This window comes from Podarcis muralis, chromosome 3, assembly GCF_964188315.1.
Source record: "Podarcis muralis chromosome 3, rPodMur119.hap1.1, whole genome shotgun sequence".
NCBI lineage: Eukaryota > Metazoa > Chordata > Lepidosauria > Squamata > Lacertidae > Podarcis > Podarcis muralis.
The window spans coordinates 79,497,772-79,511,001 of NC_135657.1; the positions used below are offsets into that span (position 1 = coordinate 79,497,772).

At 42.3% G+C, this 13,230-nt stretch overlaps 2 protein-coding genes across 4 annotated transcripts in view; one reads left to right on the forward strand and one right to left on the reverse strand.

Annotated features, from left to right (window-relative positions):
- The window catches only part of ZNF292 (zinc finger protein 292), a 33,152-nt gene extending 32,463 nt beyond the window's left edge, over positions 1-689 (reverse strand). Inside the window, exon 1 of one of the 2 annotated variants that reach the window (XM_028722918.2) lies at positions 461-689. In XM_028722918.2, coding sequence (XP_028578751.2) covers positions 461-640 — 180 coding nt within the window. In that variant the 5' untranslated portion in view covers positions 641-689. The remainder of the gene's footprint in view (positions 1-460) is intronic. The other variant, XM_077926174.1, reaches the window with a different exon arrangement.
- Positions 690-737: 48 nt separating this feature from the next.
- On the forward strand, positions 738-12,609 carry CGA (glycoprotein hormones, alpha polypeptide). 2 transcript variants are annotated; one of them, XM_077926176.1, is made up of 6 exons: positions 738-4,849; positions 6,034-6,071; positions 6,580-6,642; positions 9,243-9,349; positions 11,163-11,353; positions 12,131-12,609. In XM_077926176.1, exons 1-6 carry the CDS (start codon positions 4,820-4,822, stop codon positions 12,212-12,214), a joined length of 513 nt encoding a protein of 170 aa, XP_077782302.1. In that variant the 5' UTR covers positions 738-4,819; the 3' UTR covers positions 12,215-12,609. The 2 variants fall into 2 exon arrangements, with proteins under 2 accessions (XP_077782302.1, XP_077782303.1); XM_077926177.1 differs by lacking the exon at positions 6,580-6,642.
- Positions 12,610-13,230: the final 621 nt, after the last annotated feature.

Below are 13,230 nucleotides of genomic sequence, written 5' to 3' on the forward strand. Positions count from 1 at the left end.
GAGCCCCCATAGCCAGCCCCTTCCCTCGCTTCCTCCCGCTGGAAGAAGCCACCCTTCCCCTCCCCTCCTCCACGCTCCGGCTTATTGCTGGGCCAGGGGCACGGGCTCTCCGCCGCCGCCATCAGCAGACAAAGGCCCCTCCAGACCCGAGGCGGCGGCGGCGGCAGCAGCAGCAGCAAAACAAAGGGGCCGAGTCGAAGAGGGAGCCGCGTGGGGGGTGGGGAGCTGCCGGGAAGACAGGTTGTGGGGGGAGGGGATTCCGGGCCCGCGATGAACTCCCCTCCCGGCGAGGGGGGCGGGCCACTTCTGCCCGCCCGCTCCCTCCCTCAGAGCCAGTTTCAAGGAGGAGAGCAGCAGCAGCAGCGCGGCCCAGTTCCTTCCTGCTCCCGCTGGAGGAGGAGGAGGAGGAGGCAAGGAGAGAGAGGACCCTCCCGCCTGCCCGCCCCGGCCCCGTCCTGACCTGGCAGAGCTGCTGACAGTACTCGGCGGCCGCCTCCACGGTGGGCTCCCGGCTCTCCCGCAGCCCCGTCTCCAGCTCCAGCAGCCGCCCCTTCAAGCGCCGCATATCCAGAGGGAGGAGGCCGCTCTCGCCGCCAGGGCCGTGGCTGCCGCTGTCCTGCTCGGCCTCCTCGTCCGCCATCTTCGCACCCCGCTCCGTCGCGTACGCAGCCCCCCTCCCCCCACCCTACCACCACTACCAACCAACCGCCACCGCACTCGCGAGCCCTCCCTCAACGGCCCACCTACCCCCCCCTCAACTCTCCCCGCGCGCGCGCGCGCAGGCGCGAGCCCCGTAAAGAGGGGTCACGTGATTACACAATACCACGTTCCGGGGAGGGGGAATCACGTGCGGGATCGAAGGGGAGGAGAGTTCGAACAGGCAGTTCGCCCGCTCTTTACCCGTCCTCCCCCCCCCCCCCGCATTCGCAGAGGGGCTGGGAAACGTGGGCTAGTCCTGTCACGTGCGTCTGCCGGCGCGCGCCTAGTGGCACAAATAGCCTCGCGGACTTTTTTTTTGGGGGGGGGGAGAGACGGCAAGGAGGCAGGACGTCAACCGAAGAAGTGTTTCAGTTTCGCTCGCGGTCTGCCTGGTTTGGAGCGGCTTCGCTCCCTTGCACAGGAAGAGGCGGCGCCGCCACCGCAGACTTCAACGAGCAAGCGGCGCGCTTCTCGCCCGCTTCCGTTTGCCCCTCTTTTCTCTCCCTGGACACGCGCACCTGGCTGCCAAGTTTCTCGCCCCTCCGTCTGCGAGGGAGGCCAGGTGTTACGCAGCTAGGAATCCAAAAACCGACGCGCATTTATTGCTAGTCCGCAACTTCCGAAACTGTTCGACACGGCAGCTGTTTAAGCTTTGGGGAAATTATTTTAAATACAAACTATCCTTTTAAGAAAAATAAAGGAACAAACATCCGTCGAATTTATTTATTTGTTTACTTCCCGCCCTCCACCCTAAGGCAGGAGGGCCAGTGATGCAGCCCACACACTTATTTGAATGGCAATGGTCATCAACTTCGGGGGGTGGGGATCTGGCCCTTTCAAATATTGTATTGGGGTGGGGGCGAAGGAACCTCAGCCCCTAGGAGCTGGCTGCTATGCCTAAGGTCCCAGAGCAAGATACAGTATAAAAACAGCATTGAGAACAATTTTAAACTTGCAAAGGTGGGTGCTAAAAACATTCACCTTTGCAAATATGACCTTTGCTTTCTATAGGTACGTTGAATTTTGAAGCAGCACGTGTAGGGGTGAGGTATTTAGCTTTTTATTTTAGCATATTCAGAGCTAATTTAGATTTAGAAAATGGTATGAGGGAGAGGGTTTTTTAAACTTCCTTCCCCACAGCTGCTTTTAGGTGGGGAAAGAGTTGGGAGTTGTAATTATGCATCCTATATTTGGGGGTGGCGCAGGACATTTTGTCGCCCCTGCAACACCATTCACCATCCTGCAGAACCAGGGCCCCTCCCTGGCCCCACCGTCACACCTGTACTGCTGCCAGTCCCGCCACTGCAACTGCCACGATGCAGTAGCAGTTTGGTGAGGGATGGTTGTGAGGACAAGGGTACTGTGGCACAGACAAAGCCACAGTGGGGCTGGAAGCACCACAATGGGGCTGATGGCGGTGCAGTGGCAGGGGTTGAATCTGCTGGCCTGTATGAGATCTATTTTGGTCATCCTGCTAATAGATCCTGCTAACAGGCCTTCGTTCCCACAAAATGGGCGTACTGGTTTCTCTAAACAGAGATACCAAAGAGATAGAAACAGAAATGAAAAGGCTCTGACACCCTTGCTGGCTTTGTGTAACAACTTTGCAAGGCACTTTAGGGAGAAAATCACTCAGATTTTGACAGCTGGATCGCATTCAAATCAAGTCTAACAAAGTTGTCTAGAGCACTGTCTGCTCCATCGCTACTGGATCAGTTTACATTATTGCAGCCTGAGGATGGGACAACCTGCTTGAAGACATGTGGCCATCCACCTGCCACCTTGACCCTTGGCATTCTGGCTTCTTCAGGGGGTTGCCCGTGGGGGGGGGGGTCCAGAAAGTGATTAATGTTTTAATGAAAAAGGTGCCACCTGCCTTGAAGGAGGCAGTGGTGTGTCTCCTTGGTAAGAAGACCTCACTGGATCCAGAATTGTTAAAATAACTATTGTCTGATGGCAAATATCCCCTTTTGAGGCAAGGTGCTTAAGAAGGTGATGGTGGTCCAGCTTCAGGAAGGAAACTAATTACTTGGATTTGTTCTACTCTGCCTTCAGGCCTTGTCATGACACTCAAATTTCCTTGGTCACCCTGAGTGATGATATTTATCAGGAGAGAGATGGGGAGAGTGCAACGCTGTTCATTCTCAATCTGTTGGTGGCTTTTGATACTGTTGACCACAGTAGCCTTCTGGAGCAGAAGTATCTTTCTGGTTCACCAGAAACAACCCCTTTTGGACATAAATAACCTGGCCACTGTAATACATTCTCTGGTAACTTACATACTTAGGATGACTTGGAAATGTCAAGTGGTTCAAAATGCAGCAAGCAGATTAGTGGCTGGGCTTCCAATTAGATCTCACATAACCCTTGTTTTAAAACTGCTGCATTGGTTGCCAGTTCATTTCCAGGCTTAGATCCAGATGCTCACATTAGCGTTTAAAGCCCTACAGACCCCCTCAGGGGGGAGAGGAGGCCCTATTAGTTGTTCCATTTCTCAGAAGCTGTAAAGTAAATAGTAGAGGTAGACTCTGCCTTGTAATATTATTTCTTTATCCACATATGTCTTTCATTTGGCCTTTATTGAGTAGATCTTCTTTCACCAGTAAAAACATAAAACTATACAAAGTACATAAAAATGGTCTCTGCCCTGGCATTTTTACTGCTGCATTGTTTGTTCACAGATATATTTCCTTGTATTTTCCACCTAATTAATATTGGTAGCTGGAAGCCTTGAGAGGGAATTGAACTCCCCTGCTGTTCCATCACTGATTGCAAACTACAGGCATAGTTGCTGTTACGAGAATATTGATTTGAATGGGGTATTACATACATTGAACAGGGAAAAACAAAATTACTTGGAGTGCAAATGAAAAGCTAGATGCATAATAACATTTCACAAGTGGATTTTTAGAATAAAATGGGGAAAATAATAAGTGATTCTAAAATTAAGTTATTCTAGCAAAGGGAGTAACATAATGTTGCGAGTATAACCATTAGGTGCACTTCACGCAAAGTTTAGCACTTTGATTTGATTTTTAAAGATGGAAAATTGAGCATGCATTTAACTCTCACTGAAATAAATGGAATATAGAAGTGCTTAATGCTTCACTCAATTATTCTAATACTTACTAAAATTTATTTTAACACAAACATCTGTCTTTAATATAATGCACATTTTGTATAAGAATTCCATATGGTCTGAAATTATCTTCAAATACAGGTCTATTGTAACCTACAGAAAATATGCTTCCCTACAATAGTGCTATCATGCTACCTGGCACTTTATTTTTTAAAAAGTTGCCTTACGTTGCAACCTGTTGTGGCCTCAAGGCCCCAAGGGGGGGGGGCTGGTTTGAAGAAGTGGCAATTACTAGAAGAGCAAATGGAATTATGGTAAGCTATGGTGGATCACAAAAGGCAAGGCAGTATCTTTTGCCAGGACCCTGGACAGATCACAAAGGCAAACATTAGTTGGAACTCACCCAAAGAGAGCTATTGTTTCTGCAGCCTGCTGTGACCTTTTCAAGATGCCATGATTTTCACCTGCTGTTAACCTCACCCATTCAGAAAAAACTGTGTTTCCTAAAGGCCAATTGCCTGAACCTGCAACCACTGGAAACTATGGTGAGGTCTCCGTGTGTGGGTCTTCTGTGTCTGAGGTGTCAGGTAAAGTCAAGCCCTCAGGTTTGGAAGGTTCTGGAGTGTGGGATGAAGGATCCCTGGGCAATACCTCTTCCCCTTCTGAGATGGAGATGGGGAGATTGAGACTAGAGACATGACACAGCCTGACACAAAAATCTGTGGGACTCGCGTGCACATGTGTAGAACTATGTACTAAATATAAATAGGTCTGAATAATTTACCGTACTTGAATAATGCTTTCAAAGAAATAGTGGCTTGAACCCTGTGTGTAGTTTTCCACTCATATAATCTCTCATCCACAGAAGTGAGGAAAGGCAGTTCCCTCCTGCAGCTCCATTTGGATGACTCTGCAACAATGTGAGAGGTGATGGAGGATGCTGTAGGGGGAAGGAGGAATTGGTGATAATTGCTTCCCCTTCCCTTCTGTCAGAGACAACCTCTGGACCACCAGCCATTCCATGAATGAAATGAATATGAAATGAAAATGTTGCAATATGAATCAAACAGGGTGAGTGCAAAAAGGATGGTTTGAAACTGCATTATTTTTCATCATTTTAGCATCATAAAATCATACAATTGTAGAGTTGAGAGGGACCCTGAGAGTCACCCAGTCCAAACTACTGCAATGCAGAAATATGCAAGTGGCTCACATGGAGATCGAATCACAGCCTGGGCTAGGTTATCAGCGCCGTGCTCTAACCAACTGAGCTATTCCCTCCTACAGTGATACCTCGGGTTATAGCCGCTTCCGGTTGTGTTTTTTCGGGTTGCAGACCGCCCAAACCAGGAAGTACCGGAATGGGTTACTTCCGGATTTCGGCAGTTGCGTATGCGCAGAAGTGCTAAATCACGCTTTGCGCATGTGCAGAAGTGCCAAATCGCAACCCGCGCATGCACAGACGTGGGTTGCGAACGCTGCGAGTTGCAAACGTGCATCGCGCATAGATCACGTTTGCAACCCAAGTGTCCACTGTATTTTGTTATTTTCTAGTTTTCTTTTTCTTTTTTTAATAACATTTTATTGATTTTTCCAAAAATAACAAAAATAAAAAACAACCACTTAACCTGAAACTGTTCTTAACCTGAAGACCACTTTAGCTAATGGGGCCTCCCGTTGCTGCCGCACTGCCGGAGCACGATTTCTGTTCTCATTCTGAAGCAAAGTTCTTAACCCGAGGTACTATTTCTGGGTTAGCAGAGTCTGTAACCTAAAGCATCTGTAACCTGAAGCGTATGTAACCCGAGGTACCACTGTACAGGGAATGAACATTCTCCCCCTGTGCCATTTTAGAAGCTGGTAGGAAATCTGGTGAAGTCACTGTTGTCCTTGTTGTTCTTTTTTTAATGGCTGCAATTACTGAAAATGGCAGTAAACTGTGGTTGACAATGCAAGAGAAAACTAAATGGTAAACATTGTTGATTTTTGTGCCCACCATCTGACCTTTCTTTAATATTACAATGCAGGAAGTGATCTCTTTAAGAGTCAAGGACGAGATAACATCAGTATGGCGGAATAGTAATTACATCAAGCAATAGTTGGCCAATGAGGAGACATCACAGTTGATCCATTGGCTTAGATCTAGGTGGGAGATACGACTGAATTTCCTAGTATAAAAGAAAAACACAGGGTATATTCCGTCTCAGTGTCGAAAGACAAGCTGCTGCTAAGTTTCCTAACCCTATTTTTTTCAGACCCTTAATCAACTGTCCTCAGCTGGAAAAGAAGAAGGGTAATGTTATTTGTTAAAATGGTTTAGATATGTTTATTAATATGAAATCTAATATAATCTCTTTTCTTTAAAGCAGACTCTTTGTAAAAAGACCAAGTACTGTGATTCTCTTCACAGACTGAGGCTGCAATCCTATATCCACTTACTTGGGGGTAAACTCCACAGAACTCAGTAGTGCTTACTTGTGAGTAACATGGATAAGAGTTGTTTTGCGAGATGCGTTGGGATCATTTGATGCAGACACAAAAACGTGTCAGCCAAATGGTGACCAGCTCTTTGTGTGCAATGTATCTCAGTCTCTGAAATGGGAGCATGGTTTAGATAAAAACCTGAAGCTGAAAATTCTTGCTTTAAAAAAACCCCAGAACACCAAATGTTGTGTTTGCTGTTGCAGGGGTATAACATGTTACTGTTTTGAAAGTGTTGTTGTTAGGGAGAACTCTCTCCAGGGATAGGCATAATGCAAGTGGAGCCACATGAAGCTTTTCATTTTGATTCTCTTGCGCAGCTTATGCCACATAACCCTGAGTACATCAGTGGCCATGCAGTCTTCTCATGCTTTCTTTGTCTGGTGAGTCCCCTGGTTTTCAGGAGCGGGGTTTCTGTTCATTTGTTTTTTGGTGAGGGGCAAAAGGCTGCAATGGGAATGGAGTGAGAAAGCTCTGTTGTACCTGAAGTTCTTTTGATACAAGTCATAGTTCTCTGGATCAGGGAAAGAGATCAGAAAAAGCAACTTTGGATGGATAGTGGCTAATAAGTAACAATCCCCTTGGGCTACTTCACACATTATATTTTACATCTAAACTTATAAAGTGTGAATGCAACAAACTTACACATCAAACAGGTTGGGCATTGGTTGCAACTATGTGACAGGGTAAAAACAACACCAGCCTGTGTTACTTATATATCGTGTTGGAAATGGCTCGACTAGTGAGTATTTAGCTAAGAGAGCAATACATATACTTTCTCAAAATTATCCCATTTAGATGTCTGATACTGCATTAGCAGTGGAAGGGTCTGCTAATTTCTCATTTTTCACAATCTTAAATTGGATTCTCCATATTCCTGCAGCAATTTTTCTATTAAAAAAATCCACATTAGAATTCTTAAGCACTTTAGTGTGACTTTTTCCTGATAAACAATTTTTATGTCATTTTGACTAATGCGCACATCTTTGCAAGCAATTTCTATTGGTATATGTATTTTTGTATATTATTTCCACTAATATATTTATTTTTATGCACCCTTCTACCTAAAATATGCATTTTTGGTCAACATTGGTTTGTTGGGAAAACTGCCTTGAAAATTTTAAGTACGTACGGATTTCAAAGGATGGCTATGTTTTAGTTCTCATATTGTTTCAAAAAGTGTGAATCTGGTAAATTCAGCTTTAAATGTAAACTTAATAAAATTGTCCTCCATCCCTATACTACATTTATAAAATTAAGGGAGAAAAATGGCTATTACCTTAATACATTTTTTCCTGGATTATTTCTGCAAAGGCTTGCAGTGCAACCCTGCACAAGTCTAGTCAGAAACCCATTGTGTTCAGTGCGTCTTACTCCATGTTAAGTGTTCTTAGGACTGCAGCCTAAGGAAGTCCTCTCCTTTTAAATGCCAATTTACTAGAAATCGTCACCTAAATATAACAGACTCATCAGCATTATTACTTTATAACAAAAATATAAAAACAACAAATTGTGTTTGATAATATAATATATTGCTAATATTTTATTAATTTAATTCCTTTGAATGATTTGCTTGTCAGTTGCCTTTATCTTCCACATTTTTTTGTGTACATGGCCTAAACAGCACTATCTTCTTATCTGATTGCATTTTTTGTGTTGCATTGTTATTTCTGGAATATAGTTTTTCTGTTATTTGTTTTCTGTTTCGAATAAATACGAATAAAAATACTCTCTTATAAGCTGCTTAGGGCCAGCTCCAGCATAGTGCTTTTACAGTTAGGAAGTGTGATTCTCATAAAGAGGCATGGAAAATTTTATGTCTAGTTGTCTCATGTACCTAGTGATAATTGTTGAGACTTTTTTCTCTGAAGATCTGGCTCCCATACCTTTTTTGTGGCATGTGTGTGTGCTGAGCATTTTCCCAGTCGTGCTTTTGTGGGTTATTGGATCCTAGCTAAATATTTTGGTAGATTTTGCAGGGAGCATTCATGAGCAGGATGCTAGATTGTAGCTTGTTCCTGATCTACTGGAAAGTGATACCATATTTTTAGATATTTTACTCAGTGTAGAGGCTTACACCAAAGTATTCCCATGGACAGGGGGAAATGTTAAATTTAACTATTGCTTAGCATCACTTCATGTGTTTCTGAGATACTGGGCACGTGCCTATATGTCAAGTTTACGCAAGGTATTCCTCATAAGAAGTGAGAGGCATATGTACTCTCTGTGCTGCATCTGTCTATGATGTGAGATAGCTGTTTGGCTCTTGGTCCACAACCATGATGTGTACAATATTTTTTAAAAAAACAACAACCACCACTTGTGAACATAGCTCTCATAGGTCACTGGAAACCGCTCAGATAACTTATGCAACAACATCAGTCCTATAAAACATTTAGTCTATCTGAGCCAATAGGATGCTTTGGCTAACATGTAAGTCAAGCCATGTGGAGTGCCTTAGTAAAACACCCTCTAGTTCAGGAGTGGCTAGCTCACAAAACATTAGCCACTTCTGAACTCATAGGTGTTCGACTTAGTTTCAGACGCAGTTGGTCTGTAACTCCCCGAACATTCAAGAAGCTGACTGGGACCGATTTGAGCTGAGATCCAACAACATCTGAAAGGCATCTTATCCTTATTCTACAAAGACCCCAAACTTTTGACCCAAGTGACAGCATTGTTTATGCATCTGTACTCACTTAGCATGTATGTTAAAACTGCATGGTAAATTCAAGATGCTAACCACACTTTTACCCCATATTACATTCAGAGACCAGAATCCAAATAAGTCACTACTGTAGTCTCTTGAGGCTGCAGCACCACCAACAGTCCTACAGCTCTGCGCCTTCTCCATGGGTAGAATTTAAGAATAGGATGAAAACTGTGTTCCTAAGCTACTTTCAACTGGAATCAACTGGATGTATTTCCAAATAAACATGCTTACGACTAGAAGGGAAATCCTTTGTTTTTCTCTCTTTTGCAGGAGGGCCATGGTGTTCTTTGGGAAGTATGCAGCTGTTGCTTTTGCCATATTGTCTGTGTCACTGAGTATTCTACATTCAGTGCCGGAGCGAGAGTTCATCGCTCCAGGTGAGATACATTAAATATTGGATTATTATTTTTTAAGCAGACAGTGATTTGGATAAATAAAACTTACCAGTTAAGCTCCCATCATCTGTGCACCATGAACAGAAATGACATTTCCTGGCATGGGAAATTGTGAAATAAGAAAGAAAAGAGAAGTGTAATGGAAGTGGTCCTCTTCGCCGCACTTTAACAGAAGTTGCAAAATCTTTTCTCTCTCTCTTGTTAAAACTATTTAGCAGCTTGCTGGATTGCATCATTGCATTTAAAGCTTTACAAAGAGGAATACTTACATATACTTACCTATACAGTGGTACCTTGGGTTACAGACGCTTCAGGTTACAGACTCCGCTAACCCAGAAATAGTACCTCAGGTTAAGAACTTTACCTCAGGATGAGGTACCTCAGGTTAAGAACAGTTTCAGGTTAAGAACGGACCTCCAGAACCAATTAAGTTCTTAACCCGAGGTACCACTGTACTTACTCAGTATACTTACCTATACTGAGTAAATGTGCAAAAGATAGGGCTGTGTGCCACTTCTAGAATCTTCTGACTGAATAGCACTTTGTACATTACACCCCTGAAAGTAAATGTTAACCATTTCATACTGCAGATTATTGGATAGGTAGCACTTTTAATCTCATTGACAAGAAAGGCTTTATATTTCTCCCCATAATCATAAGAAATCATTTTTTAAACTAATGAAAGCTTTCTGCTAGTACATGTGTATGCTTTCTTTTCTATATTTTTTCTTTCTTTTTTCAAAAATAAATTTTATTAATATTTTCCACAAAAAAATAACAATATGCATTGCAATTAATGCAAATTAAATTTTTAAAAAGATGAAAAATGAATGGATATGGCATTAACTAATTTACTTTAACACTAACAGTGCTTTTTTGATTGGGGGCTTTCCACATAATATTTTTGATTGAGTTGTTTTTTAAAGCAGTATTATCTGTCAGCATCTCCAAATGTGGGAAATGAAGAGCTGCAGCTGTTTAAGCTTCCCTAACATCAAAAGATGATTTACTACGTTACTTGTTAATAATCTGATTAACAGATGACCTCTATTTTCTGCCATATTCATAAACATGCATTTAATTACCTGCTTGACTTGTGATTTTGAATACCTTAGTGTTTTTGGTGCCCTGTATGTGACAAATTATTTCAACTGGCATTTCTTTTTCTGAAAATGTGCTGTGTGTTCAAGGAGTGAAATTGCATGTTCTGTCTTGAAAACCCCACTTCAGAGCACCTTGTTAGTAGCTCCCAGTGAATATTTCACAGTTTTTGCCTTAGCTACATTTTGGCCCATATAGTCATTTAAGCTAATGGCACCATACTGAATTTTTTTTTTAAAAAAGGAAAGAAGTGGGGAGGGGGGTTTCCTTTGGATCTTGAGGAGGTGACCAGTTTAAGCAAGCCTTAGCTAATTCCAAAACATTTGTTAGAAAGAGGGCCAAGATCAGATCAGAAAGTTTATCTTATTTCCTGTAGACTAGGGCCTGGAGGACTTGTTGGGATCCAGTTCCCATCAGCCCCATCCACCATGGCCGATGGTAAGAGATTATGGGAATTTTGTGGTCCAATCAATATCTGGAAGGCTCCGATGTATTGCTGTAGACCATTTTGTCTTCAAAGTTAGATGTGAATTTAGCCATTCATGAATTGATGGCGCACAATGAGAAGCCCATCCTACCAGTTCAGCTCAAGATTGGAATGCAGCCCAGCCCGTCGTATGTTGCAATGTGAAGTACAAGTAGAACCAAGAACAGCACTAATATCTAAATATATTCTTTTCTGTGTATCTGAAAGGCTGCCCTGAATGTAAACTGATCTTGAACGCACGCATGACGGAGCTGTTCAATGGGCGACCTATTTATCAGTGTGCAGGATGCTGTTTCTCAAGGGCTTATCCCACTCCCATGAGATCTAAGAAGACAATGCCGGTCCCAAAGAACATTACATCAGAAGCAACATGCTGTGTGGCAAGAGCCTTCAAACAGGTAATGAGGCTTGTTACCCTTCCACCCTGGAATAATATTGGAATCCTCAGGCATGCTTGAAGATGGTGCCTGAAAGCTGCAACTCCATTCTTCTAAGTCCACAGCCTGCTCTCTGACTTACTTAAGGTCTCTTATAAATCCAGATGGCTCCAACCCTTATATAGCAATATCAGATTGGTATTGACTTTGAACTCTTGTATAATTCAAGTGAGCAATATATGTATCACAACATTCAAACCAGATTAAGGGTGGGTGAACAGGAAAATTCCTCACACTATTTTGTAGCTGGCTTTTGAATGTACCCTCAACCTCATTTCTGCAAAGGTTAAGTTAGCGATGTGTTGCACCTACATTACAACGTATTTGCCCTGTAGATGAGCAGCTGCTGTTCAAGAAATGCTAGTGAAAAATCTTTTTTGAGCATATGGAACTAATTGCATTTGGGGGCGGGGTGTTCCTTAGGATTCTATCTACTTATAACTGCCAATGAAAATGATAGCAGAGTGAGTCTAGATAATAATTCTCAGTGTTTCTTTATTTACATTTATTCATATATGTATAGAGAGAGAGAGAGAGAAAAAGTATCAAAATGGTGTACAATTAAAACAGTACCATAAACTTCACTACATAAAATCACAATATAGAAGAAGAAATTGCATAATAAACACATAGCTTTTATTTTAAGTGAGAAAATAAAGCTTTAAGGTGTTTGCAAAAAGGGTCTGATTTTTGCAATGAATGAAAGTATAATTCTATTTTTTCTTTTCTTTTATCCAGGCTCCCATTCCAAATCATGAACACACAAAGATAGAGAATCACACCGATTGTCACTGCAGTACTTGCTACTATCATAAATCTTAAGACCTTCATGAATGGACCACTGATGACAACGAATGATTTTATTTTATTTGCATTTTTTGCATTATTTGCATGTATAAGATCTTAACTTTTCTGATTGAAAAAAGGAAGCTTTGAGCTTACCTACTATGATATATTCCCTGCTGTTCTGTTTCCTCTTTACTTCATCACACATTGAGTGAAACTGACAAATATGTTTCATTATTTCTCTTAGAAACCAAATATAGAATTTTGCATGACAACCAAAGTCTTGTTTATTTTGTATGTAAGGTGTGAATTAATGTATAACTGCCTTCTCCAAGTAAAAGGATGCTATACTAATTTGAAATAATTTCTCAGTCCATCTGTGGAGAAATATGTTGCATTCTTTTCTTTTAAAAATAAGCCAGTTAAATATATTACGACTTGTGGATTATCTTCTTCCCCTGTTGAAGAACTGAATAACATTGTTTCAGTGCTAGACATAGAAAAGAATGATTCTCACCACATGAAAATATGTCAATTGAAAAGAAGCTTCATAATAATTTTCAAGTTTCTCTTATAACCAATTATACTTTGAATTTGGGTATGGGTATTGCCATTTCAGAAACATTTTATATTTTCAACAGATGCTTGAACCTTACACCTGACAAAGTAGGTTGTTGTATATGAAAGTTCATGCTACAATAAGACTCTAGGGAAATCTCAAATGGACCAGAGTGCCAAAACCCATCCTCAGCAAATACCTGTGTTACATTCCCATATGCCAACACATCTGACTTAGGAAAACCATTGGCCTCAGCAGTTTTCAAATTGCCATGAGTGATGTAGGGGTTCCATGGGAAATTATAGGGAACCTGAGGTTATGATAGCACCGCAGGACATTATGTTTGACACTCCTCCAGTATCCTATAACAAACTGACCCAGACCCTGTGATCATCATCTGAGGCTCTTCTTCGTGTTCCTCCTCCGTGAAAGGCCTAGAAGAAAGCAACACAAAGGGCCTTTTCTGCAGTAGCTCCCACCTTGTGGAGTGCTG